The sequence below is a fragment of the Myotis daubentonii genome, chromosome 2 (assembly GCF_963259705.1).
Source record: "Myotis daubentonii chromosome 2, mMyoDau2.1, whole genome shotgun sequence".
NCBI classification, from domain to species: Eukaryota; Metazoa; Chordata; class Mammalia; order Chiroptera; family Vespertilionidae; genus Myotis; species Myotis daubentonii.
This window is the reverse complement of record NC_081841.1, coordinates 9,470,908-9,490,137: the sequence shown is the minus strand read 5'-3', so window position 1 is coordinate 9,490,137 and position 19,230 is coordinate 9,470,908. Positions and strand designations below refer to the sequence as shown.

Below are 19,230 nucleotides of genomic sequence, written 5' to 3'. Positions count from 1 at the left end.
GCGCCCCGCCCCCCGCCATCTTGGCGCCCCTCCCGCTCGTCCCGCCCATCCTCCCGCCCCCGCTCGCCAGAAATTTCGCGCCAAATTGCCGGTCGACAAAATGGAGCCCGGAAAAGGTCCCGGAAGCATGACATCATGAGCCCGGAAGCCAATCGTCTAGGAATACCGGCCCTGGGGGGCGGGGCTAGAGGGCGCAGAGCGGTCCAATCGGTGTCCGCGGGGCCCAGGCCAGCCAATGGGGACGCAGCGGCCGCGGCGTGCGAACTCGGCGTCTGGTTTTTCCCCGCGAAACTCTGTGGCGGGGCTTGGGGGGTGCTTGTCTCTCGGAATTCGTGGGGTGCAGAGAGGAGAGGTGAGGCGGGTGGGGCTGGCGAGTGGGGACCCGGGAGCTGGTCCACTGGGGGTCCGCAGGCGACTGCAGTGGGGGTGGGCATTGGTTTCTCCCCGGAGGACCGGGGTCGGGATGGGGGGGAGGGGGGAAACCAGGGTCCGTCCCCCTCCCCCTCCCCTCCCCCTCCCCTTCCCTCTCCCCCTCCCCTCGCCCTGAGTGGGAGCCGGGACCCCCCGCCCCGAATTCCGAGCCGAGGCCCCTGCGTCGGGGCGGGGGGAGGCCGCGCGGCCCGCCGTCCGCTCCAGCGCCCTGTCCCCGCGCCAGGTGCAGGCATGTCGGGCTTCGACGACCCCGGCGTGTTCTACAGCGACAGCTTCGGGGGCGACCCCGCGGCCGACGAGGGCAGGGCCCGCAAATCGCAGCTGCAGAGGCGCTTCAAGGAGTTCCTGCGGCAGTACCGCGTGGGCACCGACCGCACCGGCTTCACCTTCAAGTACAGGTGCGGCTGGGGCGGGGGAGCGGCGCCGCACCTTCACCGGCGGGCGCACAGCCTTTGGAGGCACCGACAGTCCGGCTGCGGGGGGGGGGGGGGGGGGGTCCGGCGGCAGGGGAAGGAGCCCGTCCGGTTCTAAGGCGCTTGGTCCCAGCGGTGCATCTCCGACCCGCACCCGGTGGGGTGCAGTTTTGCATATTTCATACCCGAAGTTCACGTTGGAGTGCGTCACCTGTTGAGTGGGCCACCAGCGATCCAGCTAGAGTCCCTGGGCCTGTGGCCCTTTTTCCAGATCTTGTTCTGATGTCGTCTTCTTACTGCCCTTCCACTGAACGTCAGACACCTCAGAAACTCAAGCTCTCAATGTGCAATAGGTGAAGATGGGGGTTATGATTTACATCATTCATCCATTCACTCACTCACTCACCCACTCACTCACTCCAGTCATGTCACCTCATTGACGGTGCACCTGCTGCATGCCAGGCTCTGTTCCAGGTGCTGGGCTGCAGCCCTGAAGGAGCTGGGCAGCCCCTGCTCCCGGTCCTTGCACCGCCTGTGACGACATAGCAAGTCATTGTCGGTCCTTCAGATGCAGAGAACAGGAGTTTGCAGGTCCAGGCTCTGGCGGAGTGACTTCCAAGTGACAGTCTCTCCGGTCCTCAGTTTCTTGATCTGTAAAATGGGCATAGCCATTCCTGCCTCCATTTATTCACGTGCCAGCTGATGTTGACCATCTATCTTCCTGGCACTGTGCCAGACATTGAGACACAGATAGGAAAAGATTCATGCTGCTCGCCCTCAAGGTCAGTGGGAGCGAGGGATAGAGATCAACAAATAAGTACTAGGTGAGAGTCACCCCAAAGAAGGAATGTAAACAAGAGTTAGGCGAGGCTTCCAGAGGTGACCCCTGAACTGATGGGGTGGGGTTGGGGGAAGCATTGCACAGCAGTTGCATGGGCTGAGGTACAGGGTGGCCTGGTAGGGCAAGGGCCCTGTGGACCAGGCTGGCTGTTTCCTATGGCTTCCAGGCATAAGGCAGAAGGGGATGAGGCCTGAGATGAGGCTGCGGGCAGGCTCTGTGAAGGTCTGTGGTCCCCAAATGTGTTTTTTGGGACAATAGTCTCAGGGGATACTCTGCAAGAAGGGTCTTTCTGGTGGTTGACGGGACACACACACGGTATGTATCCTGTGTGCTGCCTTCAGTCTCCAAGTTCTGAGGAGTGAACCTTGTTAGTTTCCTGAGCTAGTTAAAGGCTCCAGGGAGTCTTGAAATGAAGGAACTGGTTTACGGTGAGAGTTGCCCAAACTGACCTGCGTGCAGAGGCCAGTCTGAGTGTTGAAACGTGCTTCCACGGAGCTCTCTGTGGAGGATGCCTCTGCTGGCAGCGGGGGCCTCTGTGGGGTAAAGCCGGGAAACCACCTGGAATTCGATGTGTGTCTGGGAAGAGAAGTGGGGGAGCAGTGCTGGTGGCCGTGAGGGCACATTCAGGGTGCAGTGCACCTCAGCCAGCGTTCCGTCCTCTTCTCTGCACCCTTACCCACCTTCAACTGCCACCTGCCCACTCCAGGGATGAACTCAAGCGGCATTACAACCTGGGGGAGTACTGGATCGAGGTGGAGATGGAGGACCTGGCCAGCTTTGATGAGGACCTGGCCGACTTCTTGTACAAGCAGCCGACCGAGCATTTGCAGCTGGTGAGTGGGACCCTGTCCTGCATCCCCCCGGGCTGCCCTGCGCCAGGCACTGACAGCCTGTTCCCTTCCTCCTCCAGCTGGAGGAAGCTGCCAAGGAGGTGGCCGATGAGGTGACCCGGCCCCGGCCCAGTGGTGAGGAGGTGCTCCAGGACATCCAGGTCATGCTCAAGTCGGACGCCAGCCCGTCCAGCATTCGCAGCCTGAAGGTGGGTTTGCTCAGAGGTTGGGTGGAGGGTGGCAGCAGCTCTGCCCCTCTCCTGCTTCCTCAGGCTGACCTACCTGGGTGCCAGCCGTGTAATCGAATTTAACTCATTGGACAAGTGTTTACTGAGCTGCTCCTGTGGGCAGAGCATTACGTTGGATCCTAGAGGAACAACAGTGAACTAAAGGACACGCCCCTGTCCTCACCGAGTTTGTTACTGCCCCGGGGAGACCAAGGAACTAGTAAACAGCACCATGACAATTTTAGGTGATCGGAGGAAATGAGGGTGACGAGCAAGTGGGAGCCTCTCTGGAAAGGATGGAGAAGGCTTTGGGGAGCTGACATCTGAGTGAGATCTGAGGATGGGAACGAGCAGCACACAGACCGTTGGGAGAGAGCATGGGGTGGGTGGGGGAGGTGTGCGCTAGTGCAAAGTGCAGAGGTGAGGAGGGCATGCGATGTGCAGGGCCATGTTGAAAGCCTGCGAGCATGGCTGCAGAGGGATGAGGAAGCAGGAGAGGGGCAGAGCCTGTCTGCCATCCAGTCGTTTATCTGTTTAACTCGGCAAGTACTGAGTGTGCCTCGCTCCGGGTGCTGGGCTAGACTCACTGTGGACAGACAGGGCCTGTCCCATGGCGCTTACAGAGAGAAGCAGACGAGCACGGAGATGGTGGCAGGTTCTGGGATGTGAGTCATGAAGAGAAGAAATCGGGCAGCATGTCAGTGGCTGAGGGAGGCCTTCGAGGAAGTGCTGGGGGCGGGAGTCTGAGCGATGCCACAGCCCGAGGGACGCAGCCCGAGGGACGAGCACTCCGGGCTCACAGAGAAGCAGGTGCAAGGGCTGTTTCCGGGAACAGGAAGGAGCCAGTGTAGCCAGAGCCCAGGGAGTGACGATGGGGGAAAAGGAAAGGAAGAGAGGGGTGGAGAGGCCAGGACGCCGGGCCTTTCCGCTGGAGGAAGGAGCTTGGCTTTTGAATCCCAGTAGGAAACCAGTGGAGGGTTACGTGGAAGAGCAGGCTGATTGCACTTGTAAAAGGTCCCTCTGACTGCTGTGCGAAGGAGAATTTACAGAATAGGCAGGAGTGGAGCCAGGAGAGCAGCGAGGGAGAAGTCATGGCGTTGGTTCTGTCACAAGGTGGTTGTGAGAAGATGAAAGGAAGCGCGTGCCTGTGCTCGCTGAACTCACAGTGGGGTCCACCGTCCCCCGTGACCTCTGTTGGGGTCCCCGTGAAGCCTTCCTTGGCTCGCACGATGGCAGGTCGCTCCAGAAGCCAGTGTGGACCCTGGAGGCTACGGAATGTGTGGCTTCATCTCTGTTCCCAGCAGCAGGGAGGGTCTCCAGGACCTGATGGAACCAAACTGGGTTTCATGCGTTTGGCCCCTCAGTGGAAGTGGAGTTAGACTTGCTCTGCGGGGCAGCTGTTTCATCAGAGAGGCCAGCCTCCGCTCCTCCCAGCGTCAGCCTTCCAGTCTCAGACTCACTGGAAAACACAGGAAATGGCCTGCTTTGGGTGATGGGTTTCCTAACAAGGGACGGAGCCCGCTCTCGGAAGATCACTTGTCAGGGATGCCTTAGAGGCCGGGCCAAGGCAGCCCCAGTCCTTTCCAACTCTGAGTGCCAGGGTTTGTCGGTTGTCTTCCAGAAAACATGCTCTGGTGGTTTCAGCAGTTCCAGTGACCCCTGGGCCATGGCAGGCACTTGGGGCTCTGGCCTCAGTTACTAGAGCGGGGCTGGCCTCCTCTCTGTGTTTCTCCCCTCCCTGCAGGCTTTGGGGGAAGGGCATCAGCATGAACCTCTAGCCTGCCTGCCTGTCCCGGGAAAACTAGTGGGAATGGGGGGAAAAGATGAGGGAAAAAATCTTTTATTATTTTTGGCTTTTCTAAAATATTACAAAAAGGTAGGGAATAGTGTAATGAATCTATACCTTCACCTAGATGTAATGGCTGTTAACATTTTGCCTTCTTTGCTTTTTCTCTCATCCCCCCACCCCCTCAAAGTATTTTGTAAAGTAAGTTACAGGCATGGCACTTTATCCCTAAATATTTCAGTGTGCATTAAAAAAAGGCTTGCATGCATAATCTCAGGTGTACCTGGCTCCCTGTAACCCACCATCCTCCCATGGCTCTGTTACAGTCAGACATGATGTCACACCTGGTGAAGATCCCTGGCATCATCATCTCCGCGTCCGGGGTCCGCGCCAAGGCCACCCGCATCTCCATCCAGTGCCGCAGCTGCCGCAACACCCTTACCAACATCGCCATGCGCCCCGGCCTGGAGGGCTACGCCCTGCCCAGGAAGTGCAACACGTGAGTGGGCCTTGAGCGGCCTCGGGGACTGTGAGGAGGTGATGTGAGTGGAGATGTGAGGGATGAGGATGCTGCTCCGAGGGGCTGGGGCAGGGGGCGCCCAGTGGGAGAGGCACAGAGCTGCTTGTCACTATGTTATGTAGTTATTTGCCAGGTGTTTTCCAGTCTCCGCTGACTAGAACCTTAGCTCCATAAGGGCAGGGGACTTTTTGTCCACTGCTGTGTCCCCGGCACCTAGAATAGGGCCTGACACATAGTAGGTGTTTTGCTATGATATTGCTACAGTAGTTAAGTAATGATTTCATTATATAGGGGTATATAGAGGCCTGGACCTGGGAAAGGTCTCCAGGTGCCCAGACCCTTAGGGATCCTGGGATTTGATGGGGGATTAGTAAGGTCATTAGCAGTCTGGACCCTCTCTACCTGTGGGTACACTGAGACCCTGTGAGGGGACTGGGAGTGTGACTTGCCTGCCTCCAAGCAAGTTCATGGAAGAGCCTGGCCCGGAGCAGGTCTCCCACTCTTAATCTGGTGTGTGATCCCCCACAGCTACCTTTTAGGGTCTTTCCCCAGCTTATCCTTAATTTGCTGCCAACCAGGCCTTGTTGCTGACTCCTGGGATGGGCTCTGGGTTCTCAGGGCGGCTCTGGTGACTCTTTCTTCTTCCCCATACAGGGATCAGGCTGGGCGCCCCAGGTGCCCGCTGGACCCGTATTTCATCATGCCTGACAAGTGCAAGTGCGTGGACTTCCAGACTCTGAAGCTGCAGGAGCTGCCTGACGCAGTGCCTCACGGTGAGATGCCCAGGCACATGCAGCTCTACTGCGACAGGTGAGGCAGGCTGTGGGTGGGCACCCACGCGGTCGGCGTCCCTGGCTGTGTCCCTAAACTGGTGCTGGGTGTGGACCCACCAGCGTGGTGGGTGGGGGAGGAGAGGATGGCTGGTTAGGGGACACTTGCTCTGTGCCTGGTACTTCCCTCAGTTTCCTGTCGTCTTCCCATCACCTGCGGGCATGTCAGCCCCCCTTTTGCTGATTGAGGACATGTCACTGACTCTGAAGGAGCTTTGAGCCTGTGCTCTTCCTGGGAGACTCTCTCAGCCCTCTTAGACCCGGGAGGCTCCAGGAGGCTAGATAACCAGGAGCTAGATAACCAGCATCTGGGAGGCCTCATCCCAGGCTGACACCTGCCCCTGCCCCGCCTCGCTGTTAAGATTCTTCCTTGGATTTTGTTGAGGGGTTGAAAAGAGGGAGAGGGTGCCGAGCTGGGGCCTAGTCCCCTTACGGGCAGAAGGTTTGGAGATGGTGACGAGGGTCCTGAACTGGGGCTTGCACACCCTGGCTGCACAGATGTTCTGTGCATGTGCATTTTTCAGGAGAGCAGACTTGGAGGTTTCATTTGCTTCATTTTTTTTTTTTTAAAGATTTTTAATTGATTTTTAGAGGGAGAGGAGAGAGAAACATCAATGACCAGGGATGGAACCCACGCCCTGGGCATGTGCCCTGACCAGGAATCGAACCGGCAACCTTTGGTGCCTGGGACAACACCCACCAACTGAGCCTCACTGGCCAGGGCTCATTAGCTTCTCCGGTGGCAGTAGAACCTGTAGAAGTCAGACTCTTCAGCAAGTTGCATGAACTTGCTGAGCCTCAGTTTCTTTATCAGTAAAATGGGGATCAGTCTTGACAGTCCTTAATCTCATCGGACTGCTGTGAGATTTAAACTGGAAAATGCACGTCAGACGCTGAGCACAGTTTCTTACACAGGCTAAGGATTCGTATATATTAGATTTTGTCCCAGCAGTCTGTGATCCACAGAGCTTCAGTGGGACATAAGAGAGGAGTCCTAGAACCCTCTGCTGAAGCATTAACAGTGACAGTGACAGTCCCCAGAGGCTGTGACTGTGCCTGTGGCCTCACTGGGCCCCATGGCAGTCGGGCAGGCCGGACCAGGTGTTACCTCCCGGGCTCGGAGAGTTGCAGTGAGTTCTTTGCCCTTCGCATGGCTTCTGAGTGGCAGTGTCCCAGTGCTTCCTCCATGCCTAAGGCTTCCTTGTTTCAACATCTTATTTTTCAAAAGAGGAATCGGAAGTCCAGAGGAAAAAGGACTTGGCCGAGCTCCTGGAGCCATGAAGGGGCAGAAATGGGAGTAGTCCTTGCGGGGAGGCGGGGGGCAGGGGAGGCTTCCCTGAGGTGGCTAAGGGGCACCCTGCGACGAGGCTGACAGCAGAGAGATGGAGGGGGCCTTTTCATTTTTATTTTATCTTTACTTTTTTGGGGGGGTTAAATTTTTTATTGTTGAAAGTATTACATATGTCTCCATTTTCCCATTGACCTCTCCCCGCCGGCTCCTGCCCCCATTATTTTTACTTCTTAAATTTCATTTTTCAGTTACAGTTTACGTTCAATATTATTTTTCCCCATCACCATTTATTCCCCTCATACCCTCTTCCACCTCCACCCACCCCCTTCCCCCACAATCACCACACTGTTGCCCATGACCATGAGTTCTTTTTTGCTCAATCCCTCCACACCACCAACCTCCCCCATCCCCCCCCAATCTCAGTATTATTTTGTGTTAGTTTCAGGGGTACAGCATAGTGGTTAGACAAATGTTTTGAGACGGGACTTCCGAGGGCTCGGGGTAGGCTCCCCTCTGACCCCGAGCAGCATAACAAATGAGCTTGTGAAGGCAGTGGAAGGGGCACGTCACCAAGGATTGTCATCATTGTCCTCCAAGTCACTGAGTTGCCCAAGCAGGGGGTAGGCTGTGATGAGGGGGAGAGACCCGTTTTCTGTGCCCATGGGAAGGACAGGTCTGGAGCAGCTCAGGTTGTAAGGCCTCTGGTAGAAATGCTAAGGTGGACTGTGTGACAGGGTGGGTAGAGTCAGGACTCTGTCTCCACCCGGCTCTCACCTGCTTTTCCCCTTCCTCCCCATCGACCTCTCAGGTACCTGTGTGACAAGGTCGTCCCCGGGAACAGGGTCACCATCATGGGCATCTACTCCATTAAGAAGTTTGGCCTGACCTCCAGCAAGGGCCGAGACAGGGTGGGCGTGGGCATCCGGAGCTCCTACATCCGTGTCCTGGGCATCCAGGTGGACACAGATGGCTCTGGTGAGTTGGCTTTGGGGTCCTGCCAAAAGGCTGTGCTGCACCCTGGCCGAGCTCACGTTGTCTTCCTGAATTATTGTTGGGCCTCCTCCCTGTTCTCGCCCCTACACTGTTCCACACAGTGGTCAGGGTAAGTGGTGCTGTCATAACCAAAGACACCACGTCATTCCTTGGCTGAGAGCACCCCACCCCTCTCTGCAAGATGGACGACTTCCCAGGAGTCCACAGGGGCCTCCACAATCTGACCCCCTGGCTCCTCTGACTCCCCCCACTCTTCCCCTCACTCACTGGACCCTGGAACTCGCAAGCCCACTCCTGGGGGGCGGGGGCTCTGTCTTTAGGCTGACGCTTGCACTGCCCCAATCCTCCCCTCTGAGACGCCCTGAGCAGCACCAAGTTCTCCCTCACACAGCTCTCATGCACCCTCCCTCCCCTCCCCTCTCCCCCCACCCAGGCCGCAGCTTTGCTGGGGCTGTGACCCCGCAGGAGGAGGAGGAGTTCCGGCGGCTGGCTGCCCTCCCCAATGTCTACGAGGTCATCTCCAAGAGCATCGCCCCCTCCATCTTTGGGGGCACGGACATGAAGAAGGCCATCGCCTGCCTGCTCTTTGGGGGCTCCCGGAAAAGGTGGGGGTCTGGGCTCCTCGGGTCTCAAGAGGGGATGGTGACTTGGCTCACAGGAGAACAGCTCCCAGATGGTCAGGACATGAATCCTCTTCTCATTTCCCCAGACTCTCAGCCCTGCCTGCTCTCACAGGCTCCTTGTCAGCTGGCTGGGGACTGATCCATCCTCTCTCCAGAGAGACCCATCCCCAGCCCTGGCTAGGGGTGGGCTGTGGGGGACCTGGCGGGCACAGTCGGGAGGGCTCTGGGCTTGCAGTCTCTGCCATGCTGCTTATTTACTGTGTGACCTTGGGCAAGAGACACCACCTCTCAACCCACGCTTCCACATGGACGACAGGTGAAAGACCCAACACGGGGCGTCGCATGCCCTTTGAAACGATAAAGTAATAGAGATCCAGAAATTAATAATGACTAGCAGCTACCACTTACTGATTCTAACTGTCCGCTAGGCCTTTTTCTAAGCGCTTTAATATGTCTGAAACCCGGCCAGTCTTCATAACCCTGTGAGAAAGCTACGATCACACCCATTTTATAGCTGAGGCAGTTGAAGCATAAAGACCTAAGGGAACTTGCTCACAGGCACATGTAGGGCCAGGAGCCTGCCCACGTGATTCCCAGTCCACTTCCACGCACAGCCCACTGGCAGCTCCCCTGCTTGCCTTCTGCCCAGCTACGAGGGTGGTTATCAGAGGCTCACTGTGTGCCCCAGCCCAGCCCCAAGTGCCAGTTTCCTTTGACCCCCCCCTCCCTGGGAGGCAAGTTACCACGGGGCTGTGAGCGTGGTCTCAGCCCAGACCCCTGCCTCCCCACTTGCTCTGAGGCCCGTGGTAGGTCGGGGGGCTGACTGCCAGCTGCATGGTGAACAGCCGGAGCCCAGGCCTCGGGCGATGCTTGCCGTGCCCACCTGCGTGTCCTCCCCAGGCTCCCTGATGGACTCACTCGCCGAGGAGACATCAACCTGCTGATGCTGGGGGACCCGGGGACGGCCAAGTCCCAGCTGCTGAAGTTTGTGGAGAAGTGCTCTCCCATTGGGGTGAGTACTGAGGAGCTGCTCTCCGTGGCTGCCCAGCAGGGAGGAAGGCCGAGGGCAGGGCCACCAGGTCCCCCGGGTCCTCTTGGGTAGGATCGCCCAGAATCTCTTCCTCATTCCCCTTGGTTGTGGGCAGGTAGCACAGGAGGAGAGGGAAGGAAATCAACAGGTGGGTGTAGTTTTGGGGTAGCGGGCAGAGCACCGATGTGAGGCAGGTTGGGGTTTGGGTTTCAGCCTGGCCAGTCATTGGCTGTGGGCCTTGAGCAAGTCACCTCTGTTCCCTGAGCCTCAGTTTATCCGCCCACTAAATCATAACGCTGGTAATAGTCATGGCTAAACTCAAGGGCCAGCCACTGGTTGACGTGTCCGACGTCTGTTTACTCTTAAACATGCACCTCAACTCTGCAGTAGGTATGTGAGCCCGTCCTGTGATGAGGAAACGGTACAGAATAGCTACGTGTCTTGCTAGTATAGTAGGTGCTAGTGCAGGGATTTGAACGCAGGTGCCTGGTAGGCTGGGGCCTCTGCAGTGATGAGCGTGTCTGGGGATCAGAGTGGGGCGAGGATGCCTGCGTGTTCAGTGGGACGGGTTGTACAGGTGGGAGGGGTGGTCTCTGGGTAGATAGGAAGTGTGTGCGACAAGTGCTCGTGCCAGGGCTGTCCAATAGAAATGTGTGAACTGCGCATGTGAGCCACGTGTGTGATTCTAGATGTTCTAGTAGCCATGTTAAAAAGTGGAAAAAGAAAGCCAGGTGAAATTAATCCTAATCTTCTGTTTAGTCCAACATATTTACAGTATTTCAACACGTAGGTTAACCTAAGAAAATAGTCAGGCGATACTTTACGTTCCCTTCATAGCACTAAGTTTGAAATCTTACACTTAAACTCTTCTCAGTTTGGACTTGCCACCATGCAAAGGCTCAGTGACAGCATGTGGCCTGCAGGTCTATTCAAAGATGACATGGGACTTGGGGTCGGGGAAGCTTTTATCTGGGAGTCAGAAGTCTGTCCCAGCTTTGAGGCCACTTGGAAGTGGGCCACTCCTCTCCTCTGGGCCTCACTTCGCCCCTCTGTGATGAGCCAGGCCCCTAAGGGCTGGTTCCTGGGGCCATCATGGCGGGGCTCAGCTGAGGCTCGGGGCTGAGGCAGGCTCAGAGTGTAATGGATGTGAACCACCCAGTGGGGCGACCCTCCAGGCCGGATGGGCCGGGGTGTCCTCATCCAGCGGGAGGCTCCCTGAGTTCTGTCTGTGCCCTGTGGCCAGCTGTGATATGTGACCTTGTGTGAGTCACAGCTTTCTGGTCCCCTTGACTTGGACCAGCATGGAGCTGTGTTGGGCCCTGACACCTCCTCCCTGGCCCTCCCCAGGTGTATACATCTGGGAAAGGCAGCAGCGCGGCAGGCCTGACAGCCTCGGTGATGAGGGACCCCTCGTCTCGGAACTTCATCATGGAGGGCGGAGCCATGGTCCTGGCTGATGGCGGGGTCGTCTGTATCGATGAGTTTGACAAGGTGAGGCTGACAGGGTGAGGTGGTAGCTGAAAGGTAGGTGGCTCCTAGTGGTCTCAGGGCAGCAGGTGTGGTCTTCTATGCCTGGACCTCGGGAACCACCTCTGACTTGGAGACTTGTATTCAGTCCCCTGCCTGTCGCTATAGGGTAACTGGGAAGTAGCTTGACTTCTCCCAGCCTCAGTTTCCACATCTGGAGCGTGGGGAGAGGAGAGCCAAGCCCACTCAGTTGTTACCAGGATGAGAGGTGACCCAGTTCCTGCCGTTGGCCTGGCATGAAGCTGGGACCAGGAGTGGTTCTGCTGTAGCTCTCCTGGCACTGCCCCCACTCTCGCCTGGTCTGATGGACGCTCTCTCCCCTCACAGATGCGAGAAGATGACCGCGTGGCAATCCACGAGGCCATGGAGCAGCAGACCATCTCTATCGCCAAGGTGGGTGGTCCTCCCTGCAAGCCCATTCGGCTGAGATCCAGCTTGGTTTGGCCGAGCCCAGGGTGTTCTGAGCACTGTGCCAAGCCCTGCCTGCCCAGGCCTCCGTTGGTGGCAGCAGCAGGCCTAGCGTCTTGTGCGCATACGTGTCCGGGGTCCTCATCTCTGATCTGTCATCTGTTCCCCTCACTCCTCAGGCTGGGATCACCACCACCCTCAACTCCCGCTGCTCCGTGCTGGCTGCTGCCAACTCGGTGTTCGGCCGCTGGGATGAGACGAAGGGGGAGGACAACATCGACTTCATGCCTACCATCTTGTCCCGCTTCGACATGATCTTCATCGTCAAGGACGAGCACAACGAGGAGAGGGACATGGTGAGTCAGGGCCGCAGGGTGCACGGGCTCGGCTCCAGCCAGGCCCACGGTTCTGGGGGAGGGCGAACGGGCTGACAGGAGTCCTGACCATCGGATAGGGCCCATAGTGGGTAGCTCAGGAGGCGGCAGATGGGGGCTGCAGAGAGCACTGGACCAGGGTGCAGAGTTCTGCCTCCCTGTGAGTGATTGGGGGTGAATCTCTCCCCCTGGCCCAGACCCTTGCATGTGAAATGGGGAGTTGACATTTGGGTACAAGTGATAGAACCCCACCCAGTTCTGGTTTGTAAACTTCTGAAAGGAACTCGGTGGCTGATGGAATGGACCAGCCCAGAGGTCTGAGGCCCCACTGGTGTCCTCAGGGCTCCTGTCTGCTGCTCTGCTCTCCGTGGGGGGTCCTGTTCTCTGGCAGCTGCTCCCTCTGGTGGCAGAGGAGGCCCTGGCAGCTCCGGGCTTTTGTCTTAGCAGCTGACAGCCCAGAGGAGGAGGCCTCCCCTTTTCCATTGGTTCTGGGTCTGCAGGCTCCCTCCCTGCCTGCCGGACCTCTGTGGGGGCCCAGGCTTAGGAGGGCCTGCCCGCTGACCCAGGTCCCCTCTGCCCTAGATGCTGGCCAAACACGTCATCACTCTGCACGTGAGCGCCCTCACACAGACCCAGGCGGTGGAGGGGGAGGTGGACCTGACCAAGCTGAAGAAGTTCATCGCCTACTGCCGAGCGTGAGTCCTGGGTGCTGGCCCGTGGGCTGGGGCCCCCGGCTCCCTGGGCGGAGAGAGCCCTGTCCCCTGGGCCTGCTCCTCATAAAGGACGCCTGAGATGATGCTGTCCTTTGGGGTTCTAGTTCCGTGAATCTGCTCCACTCCTGTCTGACCTTACACAGGTCACTCGGGCTGTCGGCCTCAGTTTCCCCGTCTCCAGAATGAGGGCGTAGGATTAGGTGGTGTCAAGGACACCCCCTCACCTGACATTCAGGGAGGCAGGGCAGTGTGGTCATTGTAGACACAGGCTCTGGCTATTGCCCACCCCCACTGTGTGACCTTGGGCAAGTCACTTGACCTCTGAGCCTTGCTTTCCCTCGGTTGGTGTTCCCTGGGGTTTTGTAAGGATTGCACAAGATGATGAGTAAGTACTCAGCACAGCCCTGCATCACGTAACCACTCAGTAAATGGCACTTGCAACTTTATTGTTATTCTCACAGATGGTCAGTAATAGTAACCGTACGTAGGGTACTTGTTCTGTGCCTGGCATTACTCTCAGTATTTATGGACAAGTGAAATTTAGCTCTTCCCTAAAACCTAAGAAACTGGTGTATTATTGTTCTATTTTATAGATAGGGAAGCTGACAGACAAAGGTTAAACAACTTGTCCAAGGTCACAGGTAGCAGTTGTAGTGGAGCCAGGATTTGAACCCAAGTACCAGGCTCAGAGGCTGTGCTTTTAGCCACTCTGCCAAGGTATTTTATTGTTTGTTTTTAAGTGTATTTTTTATTGATTTCAGAGAGGAAGGGAGAGGGAGAGAGAAACATCAGTGATGAGAGAGAATCATTGATTGGCTTCCTCCTGCACGCTCCCCACTGGGGATTGAGCCTGCAACCCCAGCATGTGCCCTTGACCAGAATCGAACCCGGGACCCTTCCGTCTGCAGGCCGACGCTCTATCCACTGAGCCAAACCAGCCTTGACAGACACCTCGGTTGTGTCTTGTTGGAGCTACAACCTGAGAGTGGAAGAATCTTTGCCCCTTCCATGGGAGGGGAAACGCTAACGCTAAAGTCCGGCGGGTCCCTACTCACCACCTCCTCTGGGTGATGGGTGGTGTGGTGCCCAGTGATTCGTGGGTCTTCATCACGGTTCCGAGCTCCTCACAGCCGTGGGGAACTGGCTCCTTCCATCCAGCCTTGGTCTCCTCATCCTCAGGATGCGGGTTGGATTAGGATCAGTGACTGTCAGTCGACCTGTGTGGTGTGTGGGAGGGAATAGGACCTACCTGATCAGGATCTCCCTGATACCCTCCCTCCTGGGAGAGTCTGACATGCTCCCTGTCCCTGGACAGCAGTCACTGCCAAGCCTTTTGGGGCGGCGTTGAGCATCACATCCTCAGTTGTGTTGGCTGGTGGGGAAGTTTGGGTCGAAGCCGGCTGTGAGCCCGCTGTCCAGTGGGCCCTGTGCTGCGTGGTGGTGCCGTCGTTCTGTTCTGTGGGTGAGGCAACCTTTGCTTCATGACTTGAGCCGCATGTCACCCAGCAGTAAGGAGGGCAGTCTTCACCCCCTGCAGATGGGCCTGGCTTCCCTCTGCCTATTTTCTGACAAGGCACCTGTTTTTCTCTCCTGCTGTTGATCTCAGGCACCTGTCTGAGCCCAGATTTTACTTAAATCTCTTCTAAAGGATGCACCCAGCCCGTTGGGGTCAAGCACGTGATTGTAAGCCAGCTGAGGGCAGGGAGGGTGCCCCACGTTTCCTTCCGGCCTCATGGCAGCTGCTCCTTCCCTTCCGCAGGAAGTGTGGCCCCCGGCTGTCAGCGGAGGCCGCGGAGAAGCTGAAGAACCGGTACATCCTCATGCGCAGCGGGGCCCGTCAGCACGAGAGGGACAGTGAGCGGCGCTCTAGCATCCCCATCACTGTGCGGTGAGCCGGCGGGCAGGGCTGGGCGCGGGCCTCACTGTAGAGCAGGGCATGCCGGGCCATCGGGGCCGGGCCATCGCTAACCACACAGCCCAGGCCCTAGGGAAGGCGGGTGGGGGCGCTCCTTTTGGAGTGTAAACAGTCGCCTCCCTCTCAGTTGGCAACCAACTGAGCCACACTGGTCAGGGCTAAGGACACTGAAATATCCCACAAAGTGTTTGGACTTATGACTCATTAGTCACACCTCACTCACACAGACACGCCTAGATGCAAGGGAGGCTGGGAAATGTCTTCCAGTTGGGTGTCATGTGGCGGAATAAAAGTCCCGTTACTGAGGAGGAGAGGCAGACAGGGCAGGGGGCACCCAGCAGTCTCCCCTGTGGTCTTACCACCTTGGGCAGGTACTGCCCTGATGTCAGGAAGGGCTGGGGAGGGAAGATGGGCTCAGGCCCCCCTGGTGTCCCGTTGCCCCCACACAGGCAGCTGGAGGCCATCGTGCGCATCGCCGAGGCCCTCAGCAAGATGAGGCTGCAGCCCTTCGCCACGGAGGCGGACGTGGAGGAGGCCCTGAGGCTCTTCCAGGTGTCCACGCTGGACGCCGCCTTGTCGGGCACCCTGTCAGGTGAGCAGCGGGGCTGTGGGCTCGGGGCTCCGAGGGCTGGGCGGCATGCTGGAGGCCCGGTGTGGCTGCTTTCCTGCCTTTGCTTCCTTGCTGTTTCTCCCCCTGGCATTTCCTCCCGATGGGAAGAGCCGCTTCTCTCCAGATCCTGGAGCGCAGTCCTTTGAGCCAGTTCGTTAGGAATGGGTGCAGTTGATCATTGGCCAAGAACCGTAGTCAGCACCCCGTGAAGCTCTTTCCCCTGTCTTACAGCTGGCTCCTGGGAGCCAGTGGCCACTTCATCCTTCTCGTCTTAGAGAGGAGAAAACTGACACTCAGCTTTCTCACAGTCAGCTCCCGTCTGTTCTCAGAGGCCTCCAGTGGCAGCTGCTCTCGCCAGAATCACAACAAAACCTGTGCCGAGGCCCACAGTGCCCACAGGACCTGGCCCCTGGGTACCACTCTGGCCCCCTGCCCTGGGTTTTGAAAGAAGTCACACGTGTTCCCACCTCATGCTGTGCCTGCCGTTGCCTCTGCCTGAAGCATCCTTCCCCACATGGTAGCCCCGTCCCCCGACTTCAGGTCCCCAGTCGTCTCCTCAGTCGGGCCCTCACTTCCCTGGCACACTCTTTTCCTCTTCCCGTAATTTTCTCTTCTGGGTCTGGCTCCAGCCACTCTTCCTTGGGCTGGAGGCTCCATCTCCAAGCCTCCCACTGTGGGCCGACTGAGATCCCGGCACCCGTCCCCACCCACCGTCTCCCTTCTCGTGGCCACAGGGGTGGAGGGCTTCACCAGCCAGGAGGACCAGGAGATGCTGAGCCGCATCGAGAAGCAGCTCAAGCGCCGCTTTGCCATCGGCTCCCAGGTGTCGGAGCACAGCATCATCCAGGACTTCACCAAGCAGGTGGGCCTTCCCTGGGGCCGGGCCGGGCCGGGCGGGGTGGGGAGGGTGCAAGGGTCTCCTCATGGCTGCCATGTCCCAGTTCCCGCCCACAACACTGAAGTCCTGCTGTCCACAGACAGGCTGTGGGGCAGCTGGTCCTCGTCCCAGACCTGTTCCCATCATTCTTCCTCTTGGGACTGGGCTGTTTTTCTATTTCATTAGGGGAGGAGGACAGTGGCTGGGGTCCTGGTGGAACCACACCCAGCCTTCCCCAGGCCCTTGTCCACTTCCCGCCATTGCCCGGCTTTTGTGGGGTGAGGATGGGCAGAGCCAGGAGGGTGAGCCTCCCAGCTCCCTGGGGACAGTGTTCTTGACCCCAGAGAGGAGCTGGCTTTCCAGATGTTACGGAGAACTTGCCACCATCTTTACGTCTCAGGAACAGTGCCAGTTGCTGGTCTCCGCTCCCCTCTCGTTCTGACCCTCAGAGCAGTTTTTTGCAGAGGGTAGTCCTTCCTGTAGGTGAGCACACCGAGACTTAGAGAGGTCTGCAGATGTGAAGAGCTTCGGTTCTAGAGTCAGACGGACGTGATTTAAGTCCCAGCTCTACCACTTACTTGCTGTGTGACTGAGCTCTGTGCCCAGTTTCCTCCCCTGTAAGGAGGGGATGGTTGTATACCAGCTGCATAGTGTTGTTGTGGCGATGGAACGAGTTGTTTGTGAAGACTGAACAGCCCGTGGTGCGTGCTAGGCGCTCAGGAAGTGTGAGTCCTGTGATCAGAGGGGGTGTGATGGACAGTGCCCTGTGAGCAGGGGGACACGTGGGCTCTGTGGGGGGCTCTGCAGGGCTCAGGGGGCAGGTCGGTGGGTGCCCGGGGTCTCCTCTGGAAGCAGACTTCTGCATCCGGCCTTGTGTCCGCAGAAATACCCAGAGCACGCCATCCACAAGGTCCTGCAGCTCATGCTGCGGCGCGGCGAGATCCAGCACCGCATGCAGCGCAAGGTCCTCTACCGCCTCAAGTGAGCCCGCGCCGCCTGCGCCCACAGCAGGAATGGCGCCCCTGCGATGCCTGCCCATCACTGTCTTCTTGAACTTCCCTCCAGCTCTCCTCTGTGCCCGGGGGTGGAGGGGCCCACCTGCCCCGTGGAAGGAGCGCCTGTTCTGCTGGTTGCCTCTGGCGTCAGCCCAGACAGGTCCCAGAAGTGTGCTTTTGGGGTTCATTGACATAATAAAGCCGTGTGTGTGGATACGTGGAGGCTTCTGCTGGGTGTCTGACCTGCTCTCCCACTTAGGCCCTCACTTTTGGGCTCTGGGTTCCTCAGCTGCTCTTGGGGATGATAGAGCTGCTGTCTTGCTGGCCCTGGTGACAGTTCAGCAGGACCCAGTGTGTGTGGAGGTCTTTGTAAGGGGGTGATCTTGACCAGTCTCAGCGGGTCCCCAGCAGCTGTGTGGTGGGCAGGAGATATGTTTTTTTTTTTTAATTTTGTTTTATTGCTTAAAATAATACAAAGGGTAGTACGTATGTCTCCTTTTTTTCCCCCTTGACCTTCCCCCGGCCTCCCCTACCCCCCAGTGTCTTGTGTCCATTGGTTATGCTTATATGCATGCATACCAGTCCTTTGGTTGATCTCTTACCACCACCCCCAACCCTCCCCAGCCTTCCTGCTGTAGTTTGACAGTCTGTTTGATGCTCTGCTTCTGTATCTATTTTTGTTCATCAGTATATAATGGTCTTTATTATCCATAAATGAGTGAGATCATGTGGTATTTTTCTTTCATTGACTGGCTTATTTCACTTAGCATAATGCTCTCCAGTTCCATCCATGCTGTTGCAAATGGTAAGAATTCCTTTTTTACAGCAGCATAGTATTCCATTGTGTAGATGTACCACAATTTTCTAATCCATTCATCTGTTGATGGGCACTTAGGCTGTTTCCAAATCTTAGCTATGGTGAATTGTGCTGCTATGAACATAGGGGTGCATATATCCTTTCTGATAGGAGACTGGCTGGATTCATGCAGTCTTTCTGTGCCTTAGTTTACTAGTCTGTAATAGAGATGGCACTGGTTGTGTTAGGATAAATGAGCCACTGATGGTGAAGTGCCTAAGATGGTGAACCTGGCTGTGAGGTGAGGCTGATTTAGTATTCAGGGCTGTGGATATCTACCGGGCCATACAGCAAAGTAGGTAAGGCAGAGATGCTGGAAGTCTGGATGGGTCTCCTAGGAACCGCCCACGTGCTGTGTGGCTTTGGGGAAAGCACTTGACCTCTCTGAGTGTATGATCAGTAAACTGGAGGTTGTAGCATTCATCATCCCACGTTGTGAGGTTTGAGTGGTAGAAAGCATCGTACAGCAGTACTGGAGACGTGAACAATGCTGTTCTTGTGCTCATTGATTTGCCTCATGTTGAAATACCAATTTGAGTATAATTTTGTTTTAAAAAGCTAGAATTCACAAAATTAAAGAAAAATCAGTGAAGTAAAATATTTTATATTTAAATACATTTAGTAATATAAAGCCTCAAGCAAAATAGGAATTTATTTAGAAGTATATTTAAACATTTTATTCTAATAAAGTTATTAGCACATAAAATGTTTAAAAATAACCAATAAGTAAAATTGAAGACAGTCATGAAGAAGTGAAAAGTCAGGGTTTTGATCTTTCTAAAACCACAAACAGGAAAACTTGGGGCCGCAGTGGGGTCATTGTTGAATCAAAGTATCTTTGAGCAGCAATTTCCAGCTGCTGAAAGCTCTCCGGCTACACCTTTCAGGGAAATGGAGAGATGAGAGCAGCTAGGTCCATTTCCTGTGACTCACTTGTGTTCAAAGCCCATTTCTTTGATAACGCTGTTGGAAATGTTCTCTTGTTTGGATGGTGAGCATTTCCGGTTCCTCTTCTCCTTTCATCTTGCTCAGGTGGAGACTTGGGTGAGGGCCGCGTCTTTTGCAGACCTGGTCCTCTGTTCCTTGTTTGGCGCGTGAGCTCTAACCCTGCAGTAGCGGGTTGCATTTCTTGGAGATGA

General features: G+C 56.6%; 1 protein-coding gene across 1 annotated transcript; it reads left to right on the top strand.

The window, feature by feature from the left end:
* Window positions 1–227: 227 nt before the first annotated feature.
* Window positions 228–17,451, top strand: MCM5 (minichromosome maintenance complex component 5). Its single transcript, XM_059681680.1, has 17 exons — window positions 228–352; window positions 656–830; window positions 2,393–2,519; window positions 2,597–2,725; window positions 4,856–5,028; window positions 5,704–5,859; window positions 7,979–8,145; window positions 8,597–8,768; window positions 9,687–9,798; window positions 11,164–11,307; window positions 11,671–11,736; window positions 11,931–12,107; window positions 12,708–12,820; window positions 14,598–14,726; window positions 15,203–15,345; window positions 16,098–16,225; window positions 17,124–17,451. The coding sequence occupies exons 2-17, from the start codon at window positions 664–666 to the stop codon at window positions 17,223–17,225; spliced, it is 2,205 nt and encodes a 734-aa protein (XP_059537663.1). The 5' UTR covers window positions 228–352; window positions 656–663; the 3' UTR covers window positions 17,226–17,451.
* The last annotated feature ends 1,779 nt before the right edge of the window (window positions 17,452–19,230 follow it).